This window comes from Phalaenopsis equestris, unplaced genomic scaffold (assembly GCF_001263595.1).
Source record: "Phalaenopsis equestris unplaced genomic scaffold, ASM126359v1 Scaffold000030, whole genome shotgun sequence".
Classification (NCBI taxonomy): domain Eukaryota; kingdom Viridiplantae; phylum Streptophyta; class Magnoliopsida; order Asparagales; family Orchidaceae; genus Phalaenopsis; species Phalaenopsis equestris.
In genome coordinates, this window is record NW_018164472.1 from 1,266,835 (window position 1) to 1,294,820 (window position 27,986).

Genomic DNA, 27,986 nt, shown 5'->3' on the forward strand with positions numbered 1-27,986 from the left:
AGAGTCGCATCCATCAAACACTATCTGGTAGAAAGAATATCTCTGAGTCGTCAGATCAAAGTGGTTCATATTCCTACATTAATTGCACTCATAACTCTAGGGGGCTTGAAGCTTTGAGAAAGAACTGAAGTTCAGCATCCCTTTTGCCGCCGTCAATCCCCAACAACTGCAATCGACCACCGTTGACCGCCGCTGCCGACCACCGTCAACTATTACTCATCGGTTGTTGCTTATTCGCATTGTTCGCCGTCCATTCCTTGTAACAAGTTTATCAACACCGACGTAATTCAGATGGCTTTGTAACCTTTTCACACCTGTGAGACAATGGTTCTTAGGGTATAGGTCTCTGTAATCAGCAATTTATAGTGTATTTTATAGCTGAGTCAGACCCCACGATTATTTTATTTTCTCGATTTTCCACGTAAAAAACTTTGAATTGCGCTACTAATTATTTTCATCTATCTGAGTGTATGTTGATTCTTCGTGCAACGTTGAGATGATAAACTATTGCTCTAACACTATGAATTTTCTCGCACACATCACGTATCATATAGAATACACCACTATTTTAACTTTTAAAAAGCGATACACAGCCTTTTATATGTAGGTGAGGTAGTAAGCAAGCAAAAATAGTTTTGGTGTTAATTATGTAAATACATAGGGATTGAGTGTTATTTACGTAAATGTTTCATTTAAAAAATATATACGTAGAAGAAAAACAATTTATAATATTAAAAAAGGCCATAATTATTTAATAATGAATATACGACAGTAATTAGGATCTAAATACGTTAAATAAGGGGGTTAATTTTCAGACGCGAGAATTCGTAAAATGAAATTATAAAAAAACTTTATGCTGCGCATTTTTTCCACGAACGCATGGAAAATAATGTTACAAAAATGGTCGTAGGAATTACATAAAGACCCCCTGAAACTTGTTATTTACAAATCAACCAACCTCTTTCACACATTTTTCGAATTCACACTCTAATATCAAAAATTCATGGTAAAACCCAAACCATGTTTTTCTTTTCAAAAAAATCAAATAGATGCTTAATTTATAAAAATATGCCTTGGATGGTCTGTATGCAATTATCCCTATTTTTAAATATTAGTTGCATCCGGATTGAATACTAATGGTAGCATTTTTAGATATTATTAGTAGTATTATAGTGATATTATGATAAAATGACACGACAAAACTATTAACAACAATTAAAATACTACCAGTCATACCTGCAAAATCCGGATGCAATATTCTCTCTTGTTAGAGCCTAGAAGTGCTCTTGATGTTCAATAGTTTAAAATTAAATAAATTTTTTAGAACTTAGAAATAGGTAATATTATTTTTTTTAGAAAATACATCAAGCATTCACATGTTGCAAGTCCCCAATCTATTCAAGAAATATATATATATATACAATACAAGTTTGAAGATCAATATAAGCTTTTCTATATATAAAAAAAATATGAAATTTATGGTAAATTCTTTATTTGCATATATGATGGAAAATGATGCAAGACAAATTGATGATTTACAAACTTACCACAAAAGTGTGTGAAATTATACACAGCTTTGGAACACTTCTTCAATGCTCTTCCTGAAAATCAGTCAGGGATAGAAAGACAAGATTTCTCATAATATCAATAAACTAAATTCTAAAATTAAAAAAAAAAAATCATGATTTATTCCTGTAATTCAACGAAATATCATTTAAACACTGGAGAAATCATTTACAGAAAACAGTTTCGCAGATCAGAAGAAAAACATAAGAATTGAACGAGTCTCTAAGACATACTTACAGGCCTGTACTTAAAAAAACCATATATATCATGGCGCTGGACCGGCTTCTCTTTGTATCAGAGGAGAAACTGGAGGTTTCATAGGATCAATAGAGCTTCCGAAGGATTCATCTTCCTCCACCACTGGCAAAGGACTCCCTGGAGCAAACCTACCCGGAGACCTTGTTGGAGTTGTTGATTCTTTCATCAACTCCAATGGACTTAAGTTCCCTCCATGGGGAGAACTAGGACTCCCCGGAGCGAACCTACTCGGAGATTTTGATGTATAGGGAGGCAAAGCATCCTCACGACGCAAAGGGGAAACTGGAAATCCATTGCCATTAGTTGTATTCTTCAAGAAAAATTTGTCTTCAACAATATCATAGTAGTCTGTTGTTCTCACCTCCTGAGCAAGAGCACAAGAACAACAACAAAGCCACAGAAAGCAATCAGAAACTGAAGGTTCGTTACAGCAGAATGTATAAGCTGGCAGCTTAAACCTCTTCCTCATCTGAATCCTCCAAAAACCCCCATACAGCAAACCAAACACACAAAGCAAAATTCCAGCCACTCCCAGCGTCTCTCGAACAGCCTCGTTATCAATATTAACAGCTGCGAGGTTGAAGATAAAGAAGGGCGCGATGCAAAAGAGCAAGAAAGTCATGATGTGCACGTACATGTTACCGAACCCAAGCTTCTCCATGTTCCATCCAAAAACACAGCAGCTGCAGAAGACCGACAGGTATGCAAGCGAAATATCATCCCACAAATCGTATATTCCTCCAATCCATTGTGGATTGTTCTCCGGAGCCCGTTGATTTCCCTGCAATGCGAACGAATATTTTCTTTCGAACGACTTAAGCCGGGGTTGAGCAGGCTTGACGACTTCGGTTTGTGCTTCTTGATCAACGTTAGTCTCGTAGTCTCTTCCAAGTGGACTCAGCATGCTATAGACGGCAGAAAAAGCGGGAGCTCCGATTGAAACGGATAGGCAGATAGCAACTCCAATGGCGGGTCTCTTTGATCGAGGGTATCCTAAGTTTAGACCGCATAAAGCATACTGAGCGAAGCAATTTACATTGAGAAGAAATACTACCACCATCATATGCACCCATTCATTTGGTTTATATAACCCATTCTTGCAATACAACTTTCTGAGTTTCAGAACATCTTCTGGCCTCCACCTGATCAGAAGAACAAGATGATATAATCTCTTTGGGTGTTGATAGAGGCACATAAGTGTAAATAAAGCATTTAGGATTTGGTTATTGACCTCAAACCAGCCATCTCGCTGGGATTTCCTTGGCAATATGCCGTCTAACATTCCGGTCATCACCATGAACAAAATGGCACCAGAAATAGCAACACAGAGGATCCAAATGAAGAGGGCCATATTCATTGGATTTCGAATCCATGTTTTCGAGAGTTGCCACAGAGAAGCCCAATCAATTTTCCTAACAAACGGAATACTGAATCTGGAAGAGTGGTTTAGATCAGCTGAAGTAACTGAACGAGAAACTTCATCCTTTTCTTCAGCAATCTGCCAGAACTTGGCTGATGGAGAAGGCCCGAGTTTCAAATATTTGGCGCTATTAGGAAAGAATCTGAAAAATTTTAGAACCATAATACTTCTCTCTTTTTCATCTAATAGTCCTCTACGAGATGCCCGCAAGTCCGGAGGGATCTGATTTTTTTTCCAATTGGGAGATGTAGTTTGTCCTGTTTCTTCCTGAATTTCATTGGCACATTTTCCATTAGGACTAGAAATAGAAACCATTTTCCTTGAAATTTAATTAAATCCACAATTATCTTTTGATTATGCCAGGGTTCTCTTCATCATTACAGGGCTGATGGAGAGCAGATGGTAACCTGTTGAATATTCAGAAAATTTAGTTTATTTAGTTATATTAACAACAATTCAAACAAAGTGAAGCATTCACGGATGTAATTTTCTATGGAGGTAAAACTATCCATAAATAGGGAGTCGAAGTAATCTGATTAAAGCTTGGCTAACTAAATTCATTTTTCAAAGTTTTCGCCAACTAGCGCATTACAAGAAGTTCTGCTGTGGCGGTGACTTGAAATTAAGCTCAACAACAGAGTGGCTCAACAAATCTGAAAAAAAATTAAACAAGCTGGCGGATGAACAAAATCAACCACAAATATGAAAGCAGATCTATAAACAAAATAATCCTTGGATAAGTCAATTAATATTAGTTCATGGTAAGCTTGAATGAATACTACAATAAAACCTAGTTTATGCTTACGAAAATACATGCAATCGAGGTTATCTGACTATATAAGCAAAAATTATTGCCAATCAATAGACTTCTGATGATTTCGTTAAAGCCAAAACGGTAAAAAGCTGTCAGCTTATGGAATCTGAAGTGTATACACACCAGACAGAAAATGGACTTCAAAGGAAATTGCATTTTCTTTTTAGCTATTTTAAACATACCTAGGAGATTGGTCCGAGAAAGAATGAGCTATGCTTTTCAATATTTCAACTTCCGCTTTAGGCTTAATTAACTACTGTAGAAGCCATTTCCATAAGCATCATAAGCAATCCAGGTTTCAACTTTCAAGGCTTCCTATTCTACAAGGTTAGGAAACACGTATAAATTCCTTCCCAAATTCTTGCTATAATACAGTTAGCTTTTTCCGATTCTTCTTTCATAGCCACCGGATTGCTTTCCAGTTACTGTGCTACAGTGGCAGATTCCACTGATTTTCTACAGTAGTGTTTCCCTTTCGTTTTTTTTGCTAAATCTGGATTGTTTACCTCTGTTTGCTGATGAATTTCCACTATTGTTACAGTTTGGCAAATGTCTTTCCACTATTAAATACAGTTAGTTGTCCCTGATTGTTGGACTAAGTTAAGCCTCTTTTGCGGATAATTCACAAGAAAATTATTAAACCTAAATTTGATTCCTAATTCTAATGGGATGGGAGAAATGAGCTTGTGGCTTTTCATTAAATATAGAATGATTATGGAAAATAAGTTATTTTGTTCTCCTTTGAAAGTTATAAATAGGACCCTAAATAATCAGCAACAATATAAAATTCTATATTTTCTCAATTATTGTGACTGCCAATTGGATTTGTTTTATTTGATCGCTTCGCAGTTGTGTTGTGATTCAGAGCAGAAATTGGCAAGACTTTCCACAGAAATTAGGGCAACATATACTTTTATTTCACAAACACTAAACAACACAATATAAAAACATAAAGATAAACACCTACATTTCAAGAGACATGCAATCGCTCACAATTCCTGCCATTCGAGAGGTAGGAAATCTCTCTCAAACACTAACCCTAAAAATCACAACAATAATCTCAAACATAAACGTAACCCTAATATATTAAAGTCTACTTATGCCCAACAATAATAATAGCAAAAGACCAATAACCCTTAGGCAGATAAAAGAAAAATTACCCTTAGGCCGGTGCGTAACATGTTGATTAATTTCGGTGAAAAGTTTCCTTGTTTACATTTAAAACTCAAGTATTCCTTCGACATGATTTCTATCGTTTCTATTTAGCGATTTGTGTGTTCACAATTACCACTTCTTCAAGTATGACACAACAATAATAAGCATTTATCCCACTAAGTGGGGTCAGCTAGATGAATCCTTTTCTCCATTGTGTCCTATTGAGTGTCATATTTTTCACTTAATTTTAATAGATTAAGATCATTTTTTATACCCAAGCCTTTTTAGGTCTACCTCTGCCTTTCTTAATAAAAGTAGAATCTAAGAGATCTATTCTCCTAACCGGATCATTAGATAGTCGATGTTGAATGTGACCAAGTCATCTAAGACGACTCTCTAATCTTGTTCGCCATTAGAGCTACACCAACCCTATCACGGATATATTCATTTCGCATATTGTCTCTAAATGTCAAGTCACTCATCCACCTAAGCATTCTCATCTCACTAACACTTAACTTTGTTTTATGCTTCTCTTTTAAAGTTCAACATTTTGAGTCATAAAGCGTTGCAAGCTCGCCACCATCTTATAAAATTTTCCTTAAAGTCTAAGTGCTACTTTTCTATCATACAAAAGGCCCGATGCATTCCTCCACTTCAACCAACCAACTTGAATTCTACTCATAACATCCCCATATATATCACCATCACTTTGAGCTATAGACCCGAGATATCTAAAATGTTCACATCTTTTAATGATTTGATTACCCATAGTTAGAACTCTGCCACTAGAAATACTACCACCACTAAAATTACATTCCATGTATTCGGTTTTAGAACTACTCAAACGAAGGCCTTTAGACTCCAATGTAGACCTCCCTAATTCAACTTTTTTCCTGAACTCTTTCTCTAGTCTTACCCACAAGAAGGATATCATCAGCTATAAAACATACTTCAACGCACATACTCCTGTCAATAAGAGCAACCATAACTAAACTAAAAAGATACGGGCTTAAAGCCGATCCGTGATGTAATCCAACTGAAATAAGAAAATGCTTAGTCAATCCTCCTCCTATTTGAACACAAGTACAGCTCTAGTTTACATATCTTTAATGACTTGAATAAAAGCCATATCAACACATTTCTTCTCTAGAACTTTCCAAAGAACATCACTTGGAAGCTTAACGTAAGTTTTTCTAAATCAATAAAAATCATATGTAGATCCTCCTTACTCTCTCTATTCTTCTTCATCAAACCTCTCAATAAATGTATAGCTTCCATAGTAGACTTGTCTGGTATAAATCCAAACTGATTATGAAAAATCATTGAATCACGTCTTAACCTATGTTCAATTACCCTCTCCCGCAATTTAAAAAAATGACACATAAACTTAATTCATCTATAATCTGCACTCTTGTACATCCCCTTTATTCTTAACAAAAGGGATCAAAATACCCTTCCTCCACTCAGATGTATTTTTAGTATTTAAAATAATATTAAAGAGTTTGGTAAACCAAAAAACTCCCAAATTTCCTAAATATTTTCACACTTCAATTGGGATATCATCGGGTCCTACTGGTTTTCCACCCATGGCTTTCTTCAAAGACTTCTCAACTTTTTTTAACTAATGCAACGGTAAAAATAAAATATTTTATCATCATTAATGATATTAAGATCACTACGGAAGATCATATTTTCATAAATTTCATTGAAAAGTTTATCAAAATAGCTCACCCGCCTATATTGAATATCTTCCTCTATGAAAAATAATTTTTTTATTTTCATCTTTAATACATTTTACTTAAATTAAATTTGTTTTCACTTTGTTTGGCTAGTTTATAAATGTAATTTTTAATATCTTCAGTATTTAATCTATTATAAAGATCATTATAAATAAAATTTTTAGCGAATTTTTTCTCTTACTCCCAATGGGTCACCTTATATTTTTCTCACTTTACTGAATTTTTACATTTAAACCAATTTCATAACATATTTTTATATTTTATCTTTTCATGCATATTATTATTTCACAATCAAATACTTTTATTTATAAAAACTTTTTTTTTTATTCCCCACGTGCCTCTTAGTGCTTGTTACTTTATCCCACATAGAATTAACTTCTTCCGGCGTACCTCTCAATTCTTAAAATCTTGACATTTTCTCATAAAAATAATTTCATATGTATTTTCGGTGCTCCCATTTAATTCTATCTATTATTTATCTTACAACTCATCATCTTAAAATTCACAACTAATAATCAATGTTGAGTACTTAAATTTATTTTCACTTTAAATGACCTTACAAGCTTTATATTCTTGACGATCTCTTTTTTTCCTAATAAGAAAATAATCAATTTGTATTTTATTATGTCCATTATTATAAGTTAAAGCAAAATCTAATATGATTCTACATTCTTCATTAATCACTCCAAAACCATAGCCAACATGAATATTTCTAAATTTTTCTATCACTCTACCAACATATCTATTTAAGTCTCATTCAATAAAAATTCTTTTATTAAAAGGTATCATTTGTATTAATTCCTTAAACAATCATCTAAACTTTTTCTTTGAACCTATATCTAAGCCTAATTGAGGAGCATAAGCACTTATAATGTTAAAAATCTTAGTATAAACAATAATCTTTAGGGCTATAATTATATCTTCAATTATATTGATATTTACAATAATATCTTTCAAACTTTTATTTATAATTACGCATACACTATTTCTAATGTGGCTCCTACCTGAATGTCAAAGTTTAAAACTTAAATTAATAATCTCCTTAGCAATTTTTCCAATCAATTTAGTTTCCTGAATACATAAGATATTCATCTTCTTATATTTTATAATATCTACTAATTTTATTAATTTACCTATAAGTGTGCATATATTTCAAGATCATAACCTAGTATTAGTTCCATTGACTAACTTTTTTGCCCGCATCTGACTATAATGTGGAAACTCCTGCTTATTTGAAACTACACTCAGGCAACGGTGTTGTGGCCTTTGCACACTTTTCACTGTATTCATGTCATAAAGCGCGTCGCTTCCAGGGGACATCATAGCATTGACACAAGGATTTAAAGAATTCATGTCATGATTTTTCGACAAAAATTTTACACTAGCTATCGACTACCTAACACAACCCTCCAATTTTCGTATCCAAGACATGGGACCCAGCAATGACAGTATTTTTTTTTTTCAATTAAGATAGAAGTAAAAGAAACTTGTAATGATACAACTTAATTGTTCTTGAAATTTTAGTCATTTTGATAATTTCTTGTACTAATAAATTAATGCTTGAAATGAAAAAAAGTATGTTATTTACATTAAAAGGTTTGATTTTTTTCTACAATTAATAGTCAATGACATGTGAATTGTGTTTGTTCTGTGACTGCGTAATGCATCTCCTCCTAGGTTGAATTCATAGAACTATAACTATCCTGCATCCAATTACTATCATTTAGCATCAACATTTTAACTAAAAAAGAGTAAAAAAAAACTTAATTAACGGTATGATTTAAGCTGATTTGCGCAAGTAATAATTCTAAATGAATACAGCATAATTTTCAGGGGGAGCAACATGGCAGACGTACATTCAATAAGAGAATCAAGAGATTTTTTCATAATGCATCAATAATTTGGACTACACTTTGAAGAGTAAAATTTGTTTGAAGATGTTAAAATTCTTGAAATGAAATTAGTTGGAATTGTTCAAATTTGTTGGCGTAGTATTGCAAGCAAATAAGATCAATATGGGCTGACATGCGACTAACTTAAAATAATGGTGTATGGAGATTATCATGACCAGCTGAATAATGATCTTAAGGTTTGTAAATAAAGTAATTCTAGTGTGTCTGCATATTATTATAGGCTAGCAGATCTCATAATAAAATGTAATTTACCAAGAGACCTATCTGGTTATCATAAAGTGTATTGCTAAGGGTCTGAGGCAAGAGTAGAGATGCTCTTAGACGACAATTTAACAAAAACCTGGAGTGAGGTTTTAACCAAATCTTTGAGTATTGACGCATATTAGTTGTATCACACCTATAATTAAAATTCCTAAATATAAATATTCATTTCCTCCTCTCAAACCTGCTAAACATTCACTAACACAAAATATTATGTATGATCAAGAAATCATGAATATCCATTCGAAGGTTGATTAAATGAAGACTCATAATTACATGTAAACTTGTTTAATGTTGTGAAGTATGAATTTGCACCTACGCTAAAATTTATTCCTGAATCTGTATTTGAATAAAGGTTTGTCCAAATTTGAAATTTAGTTAAATGTTTAAATGTAAATCCCCATGACAAAGTAAACTTACAATTCAAACTAAACAAATCATATCTCAATTGTGAATCTATACTTCCAAAAAATTTAAATCCATTCTTAATTGTGAACTGAAACGCTAACAAACGGTTTAATGTTTAAATTTGGCCTTTTAATTGACACTAAATCCAATCTTGAGTTTTAATTTGAACTTCTCAAAGAAATTTCTTGAACATAAAATTGAGATTCTGTAAGTTATTTAATATATTCCTGAATGTGTACTTGAACGGATCCTGCTTTTTGCAATCTATGAGTTTATTAAGCAAACTAAAATAAATTATGAATATGAAAATAAATAGCTCGTGCCTACTACAAAGAAAATAAATCAATTGAACTAGTTTTTAACTCCTGAAAATTTAACAAAATTATCAATGCCAAAATAAATAAAAATATTTTTTTCCTTTAGAGCGTTAGTTTATCAACATACAAATTCATAAAGACACTGAGAAATTAAATTCATAAAGAGCCAAAAGGAAAAAATAAATTGATGGGTTATGTTTTAATTAGCTTTTTCATGGAGAAAGCTCTAAGAAAAAATAAATTTTAAACTTTGGTCAAAATTTGAATGTGCCAAAAATATATCTTTGAATGTGCAAAAAATATCTCCGCTAGTTCTATGGCCATTTGAGTTAGCTATTTAAAAAAAAACTGTCCATCAAAATAGGCATTCCACATTTGTGTGGCAATTATGTAAATTTCTTTATAAACTCATCATCTAAGATAAGCCATCAGAGATTATTGTCAGTATGAATTATAACAAATGTTGGTATTCTACATTTTCATCATTTGTTTCATACTACTTTATGTTTTACATAATTTAATTAATTTATATAAAGACAATCACATGAAGTAACTATTGATTATAACAATTATAACTATACTGCTAACAAGAACATGAGGCATGTGAAACTCACACTAGATAAAATAATCTTACGCCTAAATCCTAAAAAGCATCTTATGAAGACTTCTAAGAAATTAACGAGCAAAAAGATGAGATGACAGAAAATCATACACCGCATTGGGGCTGAGTATATATGAATCAAAAAGTCCAAAAAATTTTAAGAGTGTAACAAATTTTAATTTATCAAATTTGATTTTATTTTGATTAACTTGATGCCAATAAGCTGAATTTACCTCTTCCAATCCCCTCTTTGATAATTCACATTGGGCACTTTACCAAATAGATCAGCTCACCATGTACGAGAAATTTATATAAAGATTACATCTGCCGTTAACAGCATATATCAAGGTTTATTATACATTAGAATAATATATTTATTTTTAAAAACTGTTGCCGGTAGTTGTTGGATCAAAGTTCTGCCGCCACTTCTTTTTCTTATAGGGATAAATTCATATAAAAATTATTGAACCTAAATCGGATTCCTATCATTAATGTTTTAGGAGAATGGAAACTTCGAAGATTCACTTATATTGGGTCCCTTGTGGGATATAAATAGAAATCTTGAGGCATTTCAAAGTCATTTGACATAAATATTAAAAAAAAAAAATATTTCTTCTCAATTTGAATGTGTTGGATGGTTGTATTTTTTTGAGCTCATTGCCACAGTTGATAGCTGCTTTTAGGGGTGAGGCTCTTTTATTTAGATTGAGGTTTGAATCTTCCCAATGGTCAATTTCTATCATTCTTATAGCTTTAAATTTGTCTAGTGGCAAGCATGTGTGAGTAACTGAAAATTTATCCAATGTGATGCATATCAGATTTATTTATGTGATATGAAGCTTTATCGTTGCTAAAATTTAATAATTGTTTGTTGTTTAATAAAAATTTTTAGACATTGGCGACAATTAAATTATTATTTAGAATGAAATATGAGTGCTGCTTGGTTTTTTACACTAAAAAATTTTAATTTTTGCTGCAATTAATTATCAGGGGCCTGGGAATTATATTTTCTATATTTTCATTCAAATTCTTATATTAAGTTACATTAGTAAACCATAAACTTTAGACTGCCCTACATCACATACAATTGTTAAAAGAAGGTATTAAACACCAAAAATACACTCTTAGAGTAAACAATGTGCTATTCAAAAACTTAAATAGATTAGTAGATTTATGTACACACCTGGTTTATCTATTAGCCATTATTCATGAGTTTGTGCAACTATGTCATAGGCAAGAAAGCAAATATATAAACGGAGCAATCTATGAACTAATCATTGATTGACATAGTGGCAAACCTTCTCTCTAATCTGGATGGCGGGGAAAAATTGCTTAGTGACAGATGTTGAATCCAAATTTATTTGTGAATTACACTAAAACATTACCAGCAGTCACAAAGAAATGAAAAGAGAAATTAAGAGAGCAAAAGAGAAGATTTAGAGTTAAAGCTCTGAGATTTCATGGTAATGGGTTGAAGTATAACAAATTGCATAAACCGAGTTCTTTTCATAACCCTCAATTTGCAACTTTAAAATAGGATTTGTGTACTAAAAAAATGGCTATATATTGAATTACATGACTAATAAATAAATAAATTGATTGCTTCATATAAAATACACATAATGTGCAACCTAATTTTAATAGAATTGAGTACTTGGACCTATAGCTTACTTGCTAAGAAAAAGTTGTGGATCGTCTTTGAACTCACCAACTTGGCAAGTAGATCCCAAGTACGAGCGAGTATGCTGAATCTTTAGACCAGCAAGCTTGAGTTTTGAAGAATACTGCTTTTAGACTTCCAATAGTTCATCATGATTTATCAAGGTAGGGCAAGTTCCTATCAATATGTGTGAATTTATGCTAACTTGAGTGAACTCATGCAACCTGGGCAAGTCCTAGTTGTTGAACCTTCAAAATATTTGAACATTTAGTACATCGATTTCTTATAGTTGTAGACTATAAATGCAAATAGAATAAAATAATAAGAAGAAGAGTAATCATAATATATATATATATATATATATTAAATACCAATGTAATTACTTTTGCACTTTTCTTCTTTGGAGAAAATTTAACCTTGTCTGGTCGAGTTCACAATTAACTTCAACTTTTGAAAATTAGTTAATAAAACACACACACACACAAATATGTATATATGTATGTATGTATATATATGTATATATGTATATGTATGCATGTATATATATATACAGATGTATATATAGAGAGAGAGAGAGAAAGAGAGATCTCTGCATATGTATGTACGTATGTATGTACACACACATACATAGGTACATATGTATATATTTATAAATACATACACATAAATGCATAGATACATACAAATATCTATATCTATATATACAGAAATAGATGTGTGTGTGTGTGTATTTTTTAGAAATCCCAAGGCTAATATATTAAAAAGAGAAAAGGATACAGATAGATTGTGTAAGAGGACTCAAGCATGATACCCTACCCACACGATAAACACCGCATGCAAATGGTTCTACAAAAAAAAAATATAGAAAAATACATAAGAGCCCAAAAAAAACCAAAAATACCAAAACACGTAGTATAAGGTAGCTAGAAAGCGACCTAATTTTGTTATGTCTCTGCCTCTAGTCTAGGAAATGAGTCAGCTAACAAATTCGTAAGATGAGTGACATTGTCAGTAGTAACCAATGTATCGTCTAAAAAGTTCCTAAGCTCAAGTCGGCCTCCATTATTCTTCTTCCTCATGGAATAGACCTGTCATTCCTCATCTGAAGGCTGGCTCACCTGATCAGTGGATTGGTCTAAAGCGTGTCGGACATGTGTGGGTTGTTGAATATTGGAAGCAACTACTTGTTGTACCAGCTGATCTTTTATTGGATCAAAGGAGCACTCTCGTTTGTCTTGGCATGTAAGTGAGTCTTATTCAATAACAGTGAGTGGTATAGACACGTTTAGATCTGTACTTGTAGTATGGGAAGATGCTTCATGAGACTCCAAAGTACCATGCTCCAAACGAGCAGATTGTTCAAAAGCAGGAGCATCCAAGGGTAGAACAGGTTGGATATGGTGTTCTTCATCAGAAACTGTAGTGTTGGAATGAGGGTCGGGCTGCACCTTCTCAGCAGGGATGGTAGGTGGCAAGACGTCGACCCCTAATACAGTAAGAAAATATTTTTGAACAGGTTGTTGATCTTTAGTTATATCCCACCTTAGATGAGGATGCAAGGGATAGCAGATAATAGAACTAAAGTCAAACATACTGCAATGAGAGCAATAAGATGGGTGTGGTTCTATTTCAACCTTTTGTCAATACCCATTAAGAGTGGTTCTAATTCATATCTCATCCGAAACTGGTTGAGTGATATCTCTCTCAACTAACACGCAAGCCACAGAGGGTTTGGTGACAGCTAGCATAGGACTATCAACCTTGAGAGACTTACCGTAAGCAGTTGCTAAGAAGTAAAGAATTTTCAAGTTGAACAAAAGTAGTTTTAACCCCGAAAAATTTATCCAAACAAGAATGATAAGGGACTCGCATTTGGATCAAAATCGACAGTCCACTTCAGAATTTTCATAAAACGGTTGTTGATCTTGATAAGTTTACGAGAAAAAATATGTGTAATCTGTATCGTGAGATAACTGAATAAGTATATGTCTGTCATCAAGTAAGTCAATATTTCAACTGCCCAATAGTTTCATAGCATCAAAATCTTTTTGAATGATCTCAAGTTTTGGGTGACCATAAAAGAATTTCTCTACTATAGCAAAACGTCAATAAGACATAAGAGTACTGGTTTCAACCTCAGTGAGAATAAGAGCGGGCTTCACATTTTTTCTGCCAAGTTTTTTAATGAAAGTGTGATCACCACCACCTTCAAGAGCCTCGTAGAAGTATTATGGAACATTGCAAGACTTACCGATACCAAAATCAGGCTCTGAAACTGAAAGAGGGGCACGAGCAGGAATAGGAAAGTCGCTAGCAAGAGTAGTTGCATAGGAACGGAGCGTCGAGGCCATCTCCACCGACAAGATGGCCACGGTCAGAAAAGAAAGGCTTGGCGAGCCACAAGGAGGATGCGAGCAGACTTTAGGCAGTCTGGAGCGAGTGAGGAGACGATTGCGAACGAGAGAAGTGTCTTCGACTACAAGAGACGACTGCGAGAAGGAGATAGTGACGTCGTTTATGGGAGTCAAACGGCGTCAGCTGGAGCGATCATTGTCGACTACGGGAGACGACTGCGAGCGATCGACTTCGACTGGAGAGGCGGCAGCAAGCGAGCTGCGCGTATGTGAAAATGTCGTCGAGGGAGACGACGGAGAGAATGGGAGAAATCGATAGATTCACCGTCGGGAATCGCCATCGGGAGAAACCCTAGCAGACCCGTTATCGCTGTTGCTGACGACATATATATATATATATATATAGAAGAAAATTAGGACTCTTCACCTATGTCAGCATTGTCAGTTACCAATAAATTGGGAAATGTTGCTTTAGTTTATAGATTGATAGCTGTTTTAGCTTATTCTTACTCTTTTCTCCGTTCTTCTTTCAAAACAATCATTCCTAAAGAAACTAGCAAGGTTTCAAAAGATGCTACAGTTATCAACATTCTTAGGTGGCGTAAGAGGGAGGAAAAATGGTTCTTTATAGAAGAAAATAAAAAAGAGAAGCTTGAATCTATCAATACGAGTCAGAGAAAAGATCAAATAATCTTGGTTCAGTCAATGACTTATATCGTAAAACCCACTAATGTTCTTCCTTCTCCGCCAACTGTAAACATCCTTCCATTGAGCAAGCTAAATTGATGAATGAGCTAAAGATCAGTCTACTTGTATAATTAAAAAAAAATTGAATTATTTTATAGCAATGTTCAGTATTAACCATACTATTTAATTTTGTATATTATACAAAGGTGTCTCCAACGGCTTCAATAAGTCCAACAAAGCAAATTGCTTTAGTGATTATAGAACTTGCTGGCGAGAAGATAGTTGTTGACGGTAAATTCATCTCATCTTTTGTTAAAACAAATGTTTAATTAGAGTTTTTGAATTACACCAATGATATTATAGTTTATTATTCAAGGAACAGGCTTTGAGGTGAAGATCAAGGTAACTATAGTGATGTAGCTTCCCACACTTAATGCGCCTGGCTATTAACTCCATTAGCAAAGAATTTCATTTTTTCCCATTTGGCCCTCTAAAATGAACTGTTAGTGCCACCTCATCCAAAATCTTCCCTTATGTATGTCCCTACGGTTCTGAGTAAGTTGAGAATTAATTTTCACTCATCTACCCTCTTCGCTAGTGCTAAATAAACTTCAAATTACCAAAGGTATCAATGGATCTCTAATCAAATCTTTTAAAACAGAAAGAAATCTATAGCACATCTTATTTGCAATTAAAACTAATTGTGGTGCATACCTTGATAACATTATAAATTTAACTCATACTGCATGACTAATTTATCCAGTTGCACCAATCTAACAAATTTATCATGCATCTGGCTCCGTGTAGAAAGCATCACAAACCAATCTCTAAATATTTCTATAAAATTTTCCCAATTAATCGACCCATTAAGCATATCTCCAAGCCTGTATTGACTTTGCCCTTGACATCATCTTTCAACATCTCCATCTAATACAATATAGCTCGAGACAACTTCCTTTGAACTGGGCAAGACATACTATATAAAATCTACTCTATTAGTAATAGGCAATTTTCAACTCCTAATAATCATTTAGTTCCTTTAAACAGTGGTGGCAGTGAATCCTGGAACATCTTTAAATATTTATCTATGACAGATGTCCACCGTTTCCATTATACTGCAATCTAGAGTCTTGGGTAAGTTAGGTCATAACCGCCATCATCTAAGCCAAGGTATTTTTATTCACAATGACATTGGGAGGTAATTCCTCTCCCACCATATGAGCATCCCCATCCTCAATCTGCTCTGGAGCAACCACATGTCTAAAATAAAAATCAGGTTATCTAGTTAAAGCTAACCTAACTCAAATCACTTAAATTAACAAATATCTTCTTTCCACTTTAGTTAATATTGATATTATTTAACTCAAGTCTTTCTCTAATATCATTTTTGTCATAACCTAGCCCAATGGCTTGAAATTTTCAACAGGAGAAGAGATGATCGAACGGCGAAATTCAACTTTAATTACTAATTCTAAATTTGATAAATAAAGAAAGAGCCAAAAAAAAATGCTAAAATCAATGTTAATGGTAAAAAAACATACATTGATCTAGTGTTGACTCGTCTGCGATACACAATCTCTCTATCATTCATTTTTATTTGAAAATATTAATTCAACATGATGAATTATCTAAAATAACTCAATTGAAAAATTACACTTCTAAACTGCAGTAACTCAATGAAAAGAATGCAAAATGTATGATGTACTTCCTTTAATGTTATAGAAAATCATATAGATATATTAATGATATGATCTCATATAAGGAAAAAATTTTATATATACATTAATGTTTATCTTCTTTTTCAAAGTTTAATCATTTTACTTTTAGTGTATTTGTTCCTTTTAACTTGTAGATCCGTCTCAGGAACATCATCTAAACATAAATTAACACGCCTTTGACCAATATATACATGATCGTCACAGTGGGGTGCAGAACAAGACTACTATTATCTGAGGTGGAAAAATACATACTCATACTTGATCAAGATATTCATGTTGGCACAGTAGTTTGCATTCTAAATTTCACATTTGTTTGAAATAATAAGAAAACATCTATTTGCGTGAGTACATTGGTGTCTCCATCCAATATCATAAGGGGTAAACTTCTTTTAGTAAGCACATACAAATATATATATATATATATATATATATATATATATATTACATTCTTTATAGCATGAATTATTTTTTTAAATGAAATATTTCATATTTATCTACCAGTGAATAAATATCATTCTAACATAATCTAAAAATCATGTTATAAACTATTATCATTCAATAAAAAATAAAAAAATGGTATCATTATTTATGCAAAAATATTTGCATGCATATTTCATGCCTGATAATATGAAGAATCAGTTACAGTTAAATTTTATTAACATGGAGCATAAAAGTGAAAAATTGAAATCAACAATATACTAAAAAATAAGAAACAATATTATAACTTAGAAACATAATTACTCCCCTTAAATTCACTTCCTTCTCTTCTCCAAGATCCAGGTTTCCTAATAAATTAAATTTTCTTCGATCCCTAGCTAAAGTCATAATACTTATTTTAACATCAAAATTTTCAAGAGTAGTTATCTCAAAAAAAAAAGAATAAACCCAAATTCTTACCTCACTTGCTCTTCTTCTTTTGCAAAATCATAGGTCTTGATCTTCCTTGTTCTTTAATTTTATTTTTGTCAAATCAAATCACTGATTTTAATTCATACATTTTATTAACATAATAAAAATTAAAAATAAATGTATATAAACAAAAAAACACCTAACCCTTAACTTTTACCCTCATTCAAATTTGAAATTTCTTTCGCCCCTATTTTCCTGACATTAATTAACATTAATTCGTATTAATAGCTATTAAAATTTGATTACATGTTCTAAATTATTAAACAATCATCTAAAATAAAAAAATAAACCCTAATATCACCTTAAAGGCTTAGTTCGACCATCCTTCTCCCAGACATGACCAACTCGCTTCAATCTTTTTGCACACAAGGCCCTTCGTTCTTCCCATACAAAAACCTTCATTCTCTTCTTCCACTTCGTGTTAGGTCACTTGCATGCACATGATGATCCATGCAAGAATTAGGCTTCAGCACCTGAGCGCAGCTCTTCTCCCTTCTCTTCTTCCATTGCACATGCGGCGTCATCTTTCTTGCCCTAGAGACATGCGACGATCTCTCTTGGTTGTCTCCTGCGCTGACAAGCCCATAATGGCGCCTTCACTGCGAGCAGGCCGCCCCACCTCTCCTCCTTCGAGCATGTCCACGACTTCGTCTTCAGAGAGTGATTCTTCACTGCTCATCGCCCGAACTGCTCAATTATGGTTACGGTTGAGCCTCTCCCACAAGTAGTACGAGCACGTCGACATCCTCTCCTTCTCCTTCTCTCGATTTTCTTGATAAGTTTTTTATTCAAACACCTTCGAAATGTAACAATGGCATTCACAAAGAAATAAATCGAGCGTTACAATCCCTATTGTAATTGTACTCTGAGAAAAGCCCGAGAAAGCTACTCCAAAATACATTAAATTGTTATTCCAATTGTCTCTTATGTCTTTATAAGTTATTGTCTAATAATAAACTTATAATTCTCCATAATGGCAAAATGTTTCTCCATTTTGCTCCATTGTGGCTCTCAATGTATCCCTTTTGATACTTGGCATCTATATAAATATATATATATATCAAACCATATATATATATAAATGCTCACTATAATTTGATGATATTGAATCTAAAATCAATTGTAAATTATGCTAGAAGCTTACTAGCACTTACATGGAAAAAAGAAAAGACAATAGAAGAAAGCAATTTTATAATAAGAAGCTCTGGACTTTCACAATGAAAAAATTGAAGTATAAGAAATCGCATAACTCGACTCTTCCCAAGATCCCCTATGTATCAGTTCAGTTTGGTGTTTAAATGCTAAAGAAAAAAAAGTACAAATTAAGTTATATGAATAAGAATACATAAAAAATTCCATTGGTTATTTGCTGAAAAAGTACATGAGACGCGTAGACTGATTTCACTAAAATTGAGTACTCAAACTTATAGCCAACTTGCTATCATCTATCTTCCTTGGCGTGTGATACCTGAGCTTGGGCTCATATGCCCAAACTTGAACAAGCAAGCTTGAACTTCGACGAATACTCCTTTAGACTTCAACAAATTTTCCATTGCTTTAACTAGTAAGTCGAGCTCATATCAGTTTCTAACTTAAAGTAAAATCATGTCGATCTGGGCAAGTTTATGCTATTAAACCTTCAGAATATTCACATGCATGACTGAATATTTTTTGAATAATCTTATGAAATGATTATGTAGGTAGTTATGGCTTCAAGTTTGTAAGTCACATTGATAATACCTTTCAAGCTTCAATAAATATTGGATTGTCTTGAAGGTCCAACCCAGTTATGATTTGGACAATTGGAGAAAGGATATGATGATTACTAGTAGGAGAGAGAGAGATTTATGAAAACTATAGTTAAGGTTGATGAAACTAGAAGTCTTACTTTTGTGCAGAAAAAGGCTTATCGTGCTTGCTTTCCCTCTCTTTTTGAATTGATCCCTTTCTTCTTCCTTTTAGTTCTCCTCTCCTTCTCTCTTGGCTTATAAGTTAATTTAAAGCCTTCTAAAACTCTAAAATAGAGAGAGAGAGAGAGAGACAAATATTAGAAAGAAAAAGTGGGGTAGAGAGACAAGTTGAATGGCTAGACAAGAGACCTTTGATTTTGATAGAATCTATAGAAGAGAGGAAAATATAATGTGAAAATAATTGATTCCGAAAAACAACTACAAAAAAATATTGTTGCATGTCGAAAAATTTACAACGATAGAGTGATAATCTATTATCTTAGTATTGCACAAAAATCCAACACACACACAAATAATAAAAAAGTGGTGGGACGTCAAAATCTTTTATGTGAAAAAACCAGGAGAGGAAAAAAATCACGAGGTTTAGCCCAGTCAAAGTAATCTACTATAAGTTTGTAAGTACAGGGGTATATTTTTTTTTCTCACAATTGGGAGAACGAGGTTACTAATTTACACTGGATACAACACTTATTACTATACAACAACAACAACAACAACAACAAAGCCTTAATCCCACTACATGGGGTCGGCTACATGAATCCTTTTTCTCCATTGCGTCCTATTTAGTGTCATATTTTCATTTAGTTCTAGTAAATTAAGATCATTTTTAATACAATAAGCCCAAGTCTTCCTAGGTCTACCTCTGCCTTTCTTAACACAAGTCGAATTTAAAACATCTACTCTCCTAATCAGATCATCTGATGGTCGACGTTTAATATGACCAAATCATCTAAGACGACTTTCTCTAATTTTGTCTGTCACAGGAGCTACACCAACCCTATCACGAATATATTCATTCCGCATTTTGTCTCTAAGTGTAAAGCCACTCATCCACCTAATCATTCTCATCTCGGCAACACTTAACTTATTATTATGCTTCTCTTTTAAAGGCCAACACATATTACTATACAATGTTAAGAAAAATGCAAATATTAGGAATAAATGCCATATTCGAGCTAGGACAATCATAAGCAGTGGTCGTCGGTTGATGATGATCAGCAGTACAGAGACAAAAAGTTATTGATGGGTCATCAATAATCGTGTTATACATTACAGTCGTATTTAGGATACAATGTTTACAACTAGGGGTCGCCAGCACCCGCATGTCAACGGTGACGACAGAAGTTCGTCGACGGTGGCTGATAGGCAATGGTCAACAGTGATCAGTAGCTATAGAGGCTGAAAGTTATTATCGAGTCGCCAGTCCAAAATAGACACTAGAATTATGTTCTTCTCCCACTCAAAAGAATTTTTTTCTTTTCCTCAAATGAAGAGAGGGAGTTTATTTATAAACTATAGGAGAGATGCATTTTGGTCTTTTGACAAATAAGTTTTTCAAACCACCTAATCATGACCTATACTTATCTCCCTTGATCATAGGGATTTTTTAACAATTTGAGTGTCTTAATGACCACAAAATTAAGTGATCTTTGGCTTGTTGATTCCTCTCGTCAAGACACTCGATTTGACTAAAAATATGTCAAATTTGAAGTTTATTTGACCAATCAATTGACATTCCAAAATCTCCAAAGGTGCTTCAGTGTCTTGATCCGGGCTTGACTAGGCATTGATTGCCACAAATTTGGTATCATCGGGTGGGCACATTTTGTCGAAAGGGACAGTTTGACTATAAACTTTTTGAATCGGGGTCCTAAATGATCTTGAATTCAAGTTTGGAATGTTTATTGTTAAAGAATGCATCGAGATTCGTTGGATGATAAAAATTTATTGATATGTTTATAAAATTTGAGGAAATCTAGAAAAACACTTTGAATTTTAATATAAAACTAATCATATGTATGAATTTGTGGTGGGGGGGGAGAGGTTGGGGGCATCCCTTTAAATCATGCATGAAAAGTAGATACATCTAAATAATAAACTGCATTTTACACTTTTCCACCTTTTGATCCACCATGATAGCTTAATAATAAAAATATTAATACCATATTCGTAAGGAAAGCCATCCTTAGTATTTTGATACTAAAATATTATTATTTTAATTAAGGCAAATGCATGAGAAATAAAAGCGAAAGGGTGATTTTGGCCACTTTTGTTGCTCTTAAAGTTTTTGTGACCATACAATACCATGCAATTTCTATGCAACTTAATCTAGCCACATTTAAGTAGCCTTGGTCTAGCCAACTTGATCTACCTCCTCTATAGCTTAGTCTACCATTTGGATTTGCATTTTGTTTTAAGTTATCATTTGGCTATAACTAAACTGAACTAGGTTAGCCTTTCTTAGTCATCCTCCTTAGTCCAGCCATAGGTCTTGGCTAATTGATCAATTAATCCCACAGAAAGAAAAGCCTCATAAAACCACCCCATACATACTTTTGAACCCTATTTTAAAGTCGATCCAGATTTTAGATTTTTTTAACCTTATTTAGCCTCCATATTTCTAAATATCACCAGTAAAAATTTAGTATGAAAATATTAAAACTATGTATCTTTTTTCTTTAAAGAAACTTCCTCAACCAATTAAGCAATGAGTATTGTGTTTCAATTTTTAACCCTAATTACCCAATTAATGTTGCATAAATAAGACTCTTACCACAACCTAAATCTACAATTGTAGTCACATAGAATATAATACTTAAACATTTAATTTGAATTCTTCTCTTATGTGTTGTAATGCACCATCAAATTCAAAGTTCATTTTGTTTCTTTAGTTTTATCTTTACTTTTTTTCTTTTTCCTCTAAATTCAGTTTCCAACAGTCATGTTCCATATAAAATTAAAGCTTGCAATGGCACATTCAACCTCTGACTTCTCAAAAGTAGTTTAGGCATTATGTTGAGGAAGCTTCCATCTTCATTGTTTTTATGAACACTATATTTCACTTTTAAACTTTTCACTAAGCTGTTTCTCATTGGACTCCAATAACTTCAGTTTTCTGCGCAGTGCTTCAATAAGTTCTACAGCATCCATCTTTAGAAAAATTCTTCTAAAAAGGTTTTCAAGTTGATGGCTGATTACAAAATACTGCTCATTTCTTTACCTTAGCTGTTGCCATAATATTCACATCTCATCTTCGAGTATGATGGGAAAAATTGATCCTTCAACAATCCATTGAATCTCCTCGTGTCATTTCATGGTTCTTGGATTTTGAATTCCAGCAATACAATCGATGCGGGATAAGTTTGGACAGGCAAAGTAATCTTCTACGCATAGTTTACTTGCAGACACCTCAAATGCTACCCATAATTGTATAGCTTGTCAGCCTTTTGGAAAATTTTCCTCTTCACCCCCATCATCAACTGGCTAGTCATAAGTCTCTCATTTTCATTTCTTAAAGATATATTATTCTATTGCTAAAAAATGCATAGCTAGTAGTAACAAGAGTCATCTGGGCGATGCCACTTAATTGATGAGCATTTTCATTAAATCTTATATTCTATATAATTTAGACTTATCCTTCTTATTTATCCAGGGAGAGTTCTCCCATAATAAAATTTTAGGCCTCAAGGAAGGCTTGAGTTTTACTCCTTATTTTCACACTTTTTTTTATTTTTTTTATTTTTATATCTTACAATCTATGGGATTTAGATATATGTTGTAATGCAAAATATGATCATGAATTAAGATGGGTTTAATCACAAACTTCTTCTGGCCCAAGATGGAGAAAAAAAGTAATGTTTTGAAAATCCACAAAACGCAGGCATAGTCAGTTAAATAGAGAGTCGATTGAAAAAGGAGCAACTACTTGCTAGTTAAGTTTGACTGAATTTCTAGAATGCTTATTGGCCTAATCAAAAGTTCAAAACTATCATGCCCTAAGTTCGGTGGTCAAACTACATTGACATTGGTAGATCATTAAATCAAACATAAACAATGTTTATGAGGTTGCCAAATTTAAATATAGAATTAGTAAAAAATTATTCTTAAGTGTTTAGAAATATTATAATGTTTGATTGTGAAATAAAGAATATTTCACATTTAAAATGTAATATAATTATGAGGAGAACATTCACATGGTCAATTTGTCAGGTTGATTTATTAGGTTGATTCAACTGTTCAAATCAACCAACCTATAACCCAGTATCCAAAGATGTTCAATGGCTACTTGAGATTTCAAATCATAGTAAGATAATATAATGGTACTTTTTTTCGAATAATGGTGCAAACTAATTCCATTCATTTTATGAATTAATTCAAACCATAAATAAATAAGGACACAAAAGATCCACAAGCAAGAAAAGTCAAATCATTGACAAGATATCCAACCCTTATTCATGCACAGGTGCAGAGTCAGAAATTTTTTTTTCAGTGGGGCATATATTAATGATTTCAACCCTCAATTTTTTTTTCCTTTTTTTCCTTTCTTTTTAAGGAAAATATATAGTTTAAAGCCACTACAAATTATTTACAAAGCATTTAAATTTTTAATTAATATCAGCAATTCGACATCTTAAAAAGAAACTAATAAGTTGAAAATGTAATTAATCTTAAGGAAAAAACATCCTAACAATCAAAAGGTTGTCTATTTCATGAAATCTAAGATTTGTGAAAATTCCTTCCAAACATAAATCAAACAACAGAATGCACCACAATATATACGTATTGGTTATGCTTGCTTACCAATTATCACCTTATATCACCAAGTAAAAAAAAAACAATTTAAGTGTGCTTTATTCAAATAAGACGATACTCAAACAGACAATTGTGTGAAGCAACTGGCTTCCACACACGACATGATGGCTAAACCCAAGTTAAACTAATCATGCTAATAGTCTGAGCTCAAAACGCCCCCAGTGATTAGTGGAAGCTCTATCACCAATCCTTTTTGAACCAACAAAGCTTCCTATTTAAAACCCCGCTCCTCTCTCTCTCTCTTTCTCTCTCCCTATCCCTCTCCCTCTCCCTCTCTCTCACGCGCACAAATGGTAAACATTGGCAGCAAAAGCAAGGGAGAAAATGGGTGAATTGATGCTTATAGAAAAGGATGAACTTGGTCTAAGATTGGACCTCAACTCATCAGAAGTTTGATGCCTTCTTCAACTAGTTAAAGTTTTAGACTATGAATGGTGATAGCAGTGCGGAGGAAAGTGATTGCTTTGCCAGATGTGGATGAGAAGATGAAACCAACCCAGAGCACTAGTTGTAACCAATGCAGACACTTCCCCCATTCCCATCAACAAAGGTGAAAATTAATAAAGTCGGTGCATCTTGTTGCATGCTGACGGTGGACAAAGCTAAAAAGTAATGAGGCAAGTCCATCTTGTCCCAGATTGGTGGTGAACGACGAAGACGTTGTTTCGGGCCTTGCGACATTTCAGAATTGTGAGTTGCTTCCAAACATTGCAACTTCGAAATTGAGTGGGAGGGGAGGCCGAGTTTTTTTATTAAAGTTTGGGGGGGTTTAAGGGAAAAAATTTTAAACTTACTTAAATAGGTCAGGCCAGTGGGGGCATGGGTCCTTGGCCCACTGTAGTCCCGCCCCTGTTCATGTTGCATGAGCAAATTTCTCAACTTTTCAAGCTTCAATAAATATTAAAATTGTTCTTGAAGGTTCAACTAAGTCATGGTAATTGGAGAGAGGGCATGAGTACTACTTCAAGAGGAGTAAAAGAGATTATGGAAATGAGAATTTGATTGACAAAACTAAAAGTCTAACTTCAAATGTAATAGATGGCATGCCCATTTTGCTTCATTCTTCTTAAATTGCTCTCCTACCTTCTTCTTCTTTTAGTTCTCCTCCCATTCTCACATTAATTCAAAAGTAATTACTAGCCTCCCAAAATTCTCAAGTAGATAACAAAAGAAAAAAAAAAAGCAATTTTAAGAGAGCGAAAGTGCACTAGGTATATAAGTGGTGACGGTTAGCCAAGCAAACTTGGAATTGGACATAGCAAAGTTGGCCTACGTGTGTGTTTTTATGAGAGAGAGAGAGAGAGAGAGAGAGGGAGTAATGTGAAATAATTACTGCCCTTAAATTACCAAGAAAATTAATTATAAAATAATTTTATTTGTAGATTTCAAAGAAAAAGTGATTTTGGCCTCCATTGTGGATCTTTGAATAACATGTTGTGCCATCATCTAATCCAACAAGAAGACATGCAATTTTTGTAAAACATGCACTAGCCACATCCATGTATGCTAGATCTAACAAAATTGGTTTGCATCTTCTAAAGACTTGGCCTACCTATGTATATTTGCATGGTTCTCAAACTTTCATTTGGCTAATCTAACAAGAAAGAGGTTAGCATATTCTTGGCAAACCCTCCTCAGTCTACCCATGGGGCTTTTCAAACTAATTAAACAATCCTACTATTGTTAGTGCCTCCTAAGCCATGTATTTCTTCAATACCTATACTGGTTTGCTTGCACGGTCACAAAACTAAATGAGTATAAGAAAATGGAAGCGTTGAAAGGAAAATTGATGCAAAAGTTAAGGAATTTGTTTGCTTATTATCGTATGGCAAAGCATTTTAAGTTCAAACTAGAAAGGATATAGTGATCAGAAGATAAAAGATAAATATGCTAATAAACAAAACAATGAAGCTTGAGCTCCATAGAGAAAAAAAAACACAACCAGAGATCAAGCTAAAACTAAATCAGAGTCACTTGCTTAAAATAGAAGTAAACATGGAATACCTGATTGCAATAGAGATAAAAGGGTAAAGTTTTTCCTACCAGGTCCATTTGAAAGGAGAAATTTCCCACCTCCTTGGCTAAAGGTATACACATGATTGTGTTATTTTATAACTTCAGCCGATGGGGAAGGTAATTTCCGTATTTCGAAGTACAAGATAGTGAACTAGAAATTTTTGTATGGAGGTTTCGGACTTGTCACTATTCTCAAATTGATGCACAAAAAAGTTAGAACTTTGCTCCAGTTGCCAAATAACAATTTCTAGCGTTCAGCTCTACACTTCTCTTTCCAACTATTCCAGAAGTATCATAAATAAAAATCTATGTTTTGACCATGAAAATCAGGCTACCTATAACGCAAATCCAATCTTTGCTGCAACTAGCTTTAATCATCCTCTACAATCTCCACTCGAACCAGCTCCTAATCACAGGAGTAGTCTCAAACACAAAAATTATTGAAGATAACATGATGGTACAACCCAAAGCCGCATCAGCAGGTCTTGAAAATTTATACCCCCAGACTTAACAGACAAGCTTTGGATTTCCTAAAGCCTACTTTACCCCTCCAGTTTCAAAGTTCCAACTTACAAGTAAACCAAACTTCATGCAAACAAAAAGTTGAAATAATCAGGCTTCATCAAGCAAACCATCTCAAATCCCTCCAATATCTCAAAAGCGCCTCAACAGCAACCCAATTTAGCCAGTGAAATTGCGCAAAAATATGCATACAACTTTCTCATGCCTAGGGTTACAGTTATCAGCACTGCTCGTATCCTTGAAAATCAAAACCATACACTAGATTCAAAAGAGAAAACCCAGCTTACAAATCAAAGAATTTAAAGGTGCAATGAAAAAGAGAAAATTAGGTACTATTACCTGGCAGGAACTTCAAGATGCTTCCGAACGGTAAGAACACATACCCTTTATAATGTCGCCCGATTGCCTAAGAAACAACGACAGATCCAGAAGAAAATTTGAACCCACAATCGAAACAGCTAATTTCAAATTTTATGGCACCGAGGAGTTATATATTGCAAATAAAAGAGGAAAATGACGAACCAAAGTAAGAGCTTTTGGTCAAACTAGTGGACGCGCTTAAGGTTCACAACATGGTGCATATTCTTTGGCTGTAGGATATATTCCGTCCGGATACATCCAGATGTTCAATCACCTGGTGCCTCATTATCAAATTTCTCATATGCGGCTAGGGCTGTCAAAACTGCTCTGGAATAGCTCGTGTTCAACTCGTTAAAAAGCTTGTATTCGGCTCGTTAATTTTATTTGATAAGTTAACGAGCCGAACACGAATTAAGATGTGTTCGTTCGTGTTCGGCTTATTTTGGCTCGAACCCACAACTAATGGTTTTGAGATGATTTATCTCATCAAGTTTATATATATATATATATATATTAAAAAATATTTTAAGAAAATCTAATTGACTACAAGGCTACAACGATTTATAACCAATTAAAATATTGATTAAGAAAATAGAATAAAAACTATTAAATTAGATTCAAATGATGTTTTAATATAAATAATAATTTTTAAATCTTATTCAAATTCTTATTGTCTTATGGCTACATAATTAGGTTTGTTAATGGGCCTCTTTGTTCGTGAACAGCTCGTGTTCGGCTTGTTAAG

The 27,986-nt window shown here is 33.4% G+C and overlaps 1 protein-coding gene across 8 annotated transcripts; it reads right to left on the reverse strand.

Annotated features, from left to right (window-relative positions):
* Positions 1 to 1,689: 1,689 nt before the first annotated feature.
* On the reverse strand, positions 1,690 to 27,469 carry LOC110018662. Of its 8 annotated transcripts, none has more exons than XM_020716034.1 (4): positions 27,404 to 27,468; positions 27,221 to 27,287; positions 12,124 to 12,360; positions 1,690 to 3,651 (listed from the first exon to the last, which is right to left on the reverse strand). In XM_020716034.1, the coding sequence occupies exon 4, from the start codon at positions 3,557 to 3,559 to the stop codon at positions 1,832 to 1,834; it is 1,728 nt and encodes a 575-aa protein (XP_020571693.1). In that variant the 5' UTR covers positions 3,560 to 3,651; positions 12,124 to 12,360; positions 27,221 to 27,287; positions 27,404 to 27,468; the 3' UTR covers positions 1,690 to 1,831. The 8 variants fall into 8 exon arrangements, with proteins under 8 accessions (XP_020571693.1, XP_020571692.1, XP_020571695.1 ...); XM_020716033.1 differs by lacking the exon at positions 27,404 to 27,468 and adding an exon at positions 19,669 to 19,795 and having other exon boundaries at positions 27,221 to 27,389; XM_020716036.1 differs by lacking the exon at positions 12,124 to 12,360 and having other exon boundaries at positions 27,404 to 27,469.
* Between the last annotated feature and the right edge of the window lie 517 nt (positions 27,470 to 27,986).

Excerpts from the sequence above, each read along its gene's own strand:
- LOC110018662 (XM_020716036.1), bottom strand. The coding sequence starts at position 3,559 with ATGGTTTCTATTTCTAGTCCTAATGGAAAATGTGCCAATGAAATTCAG.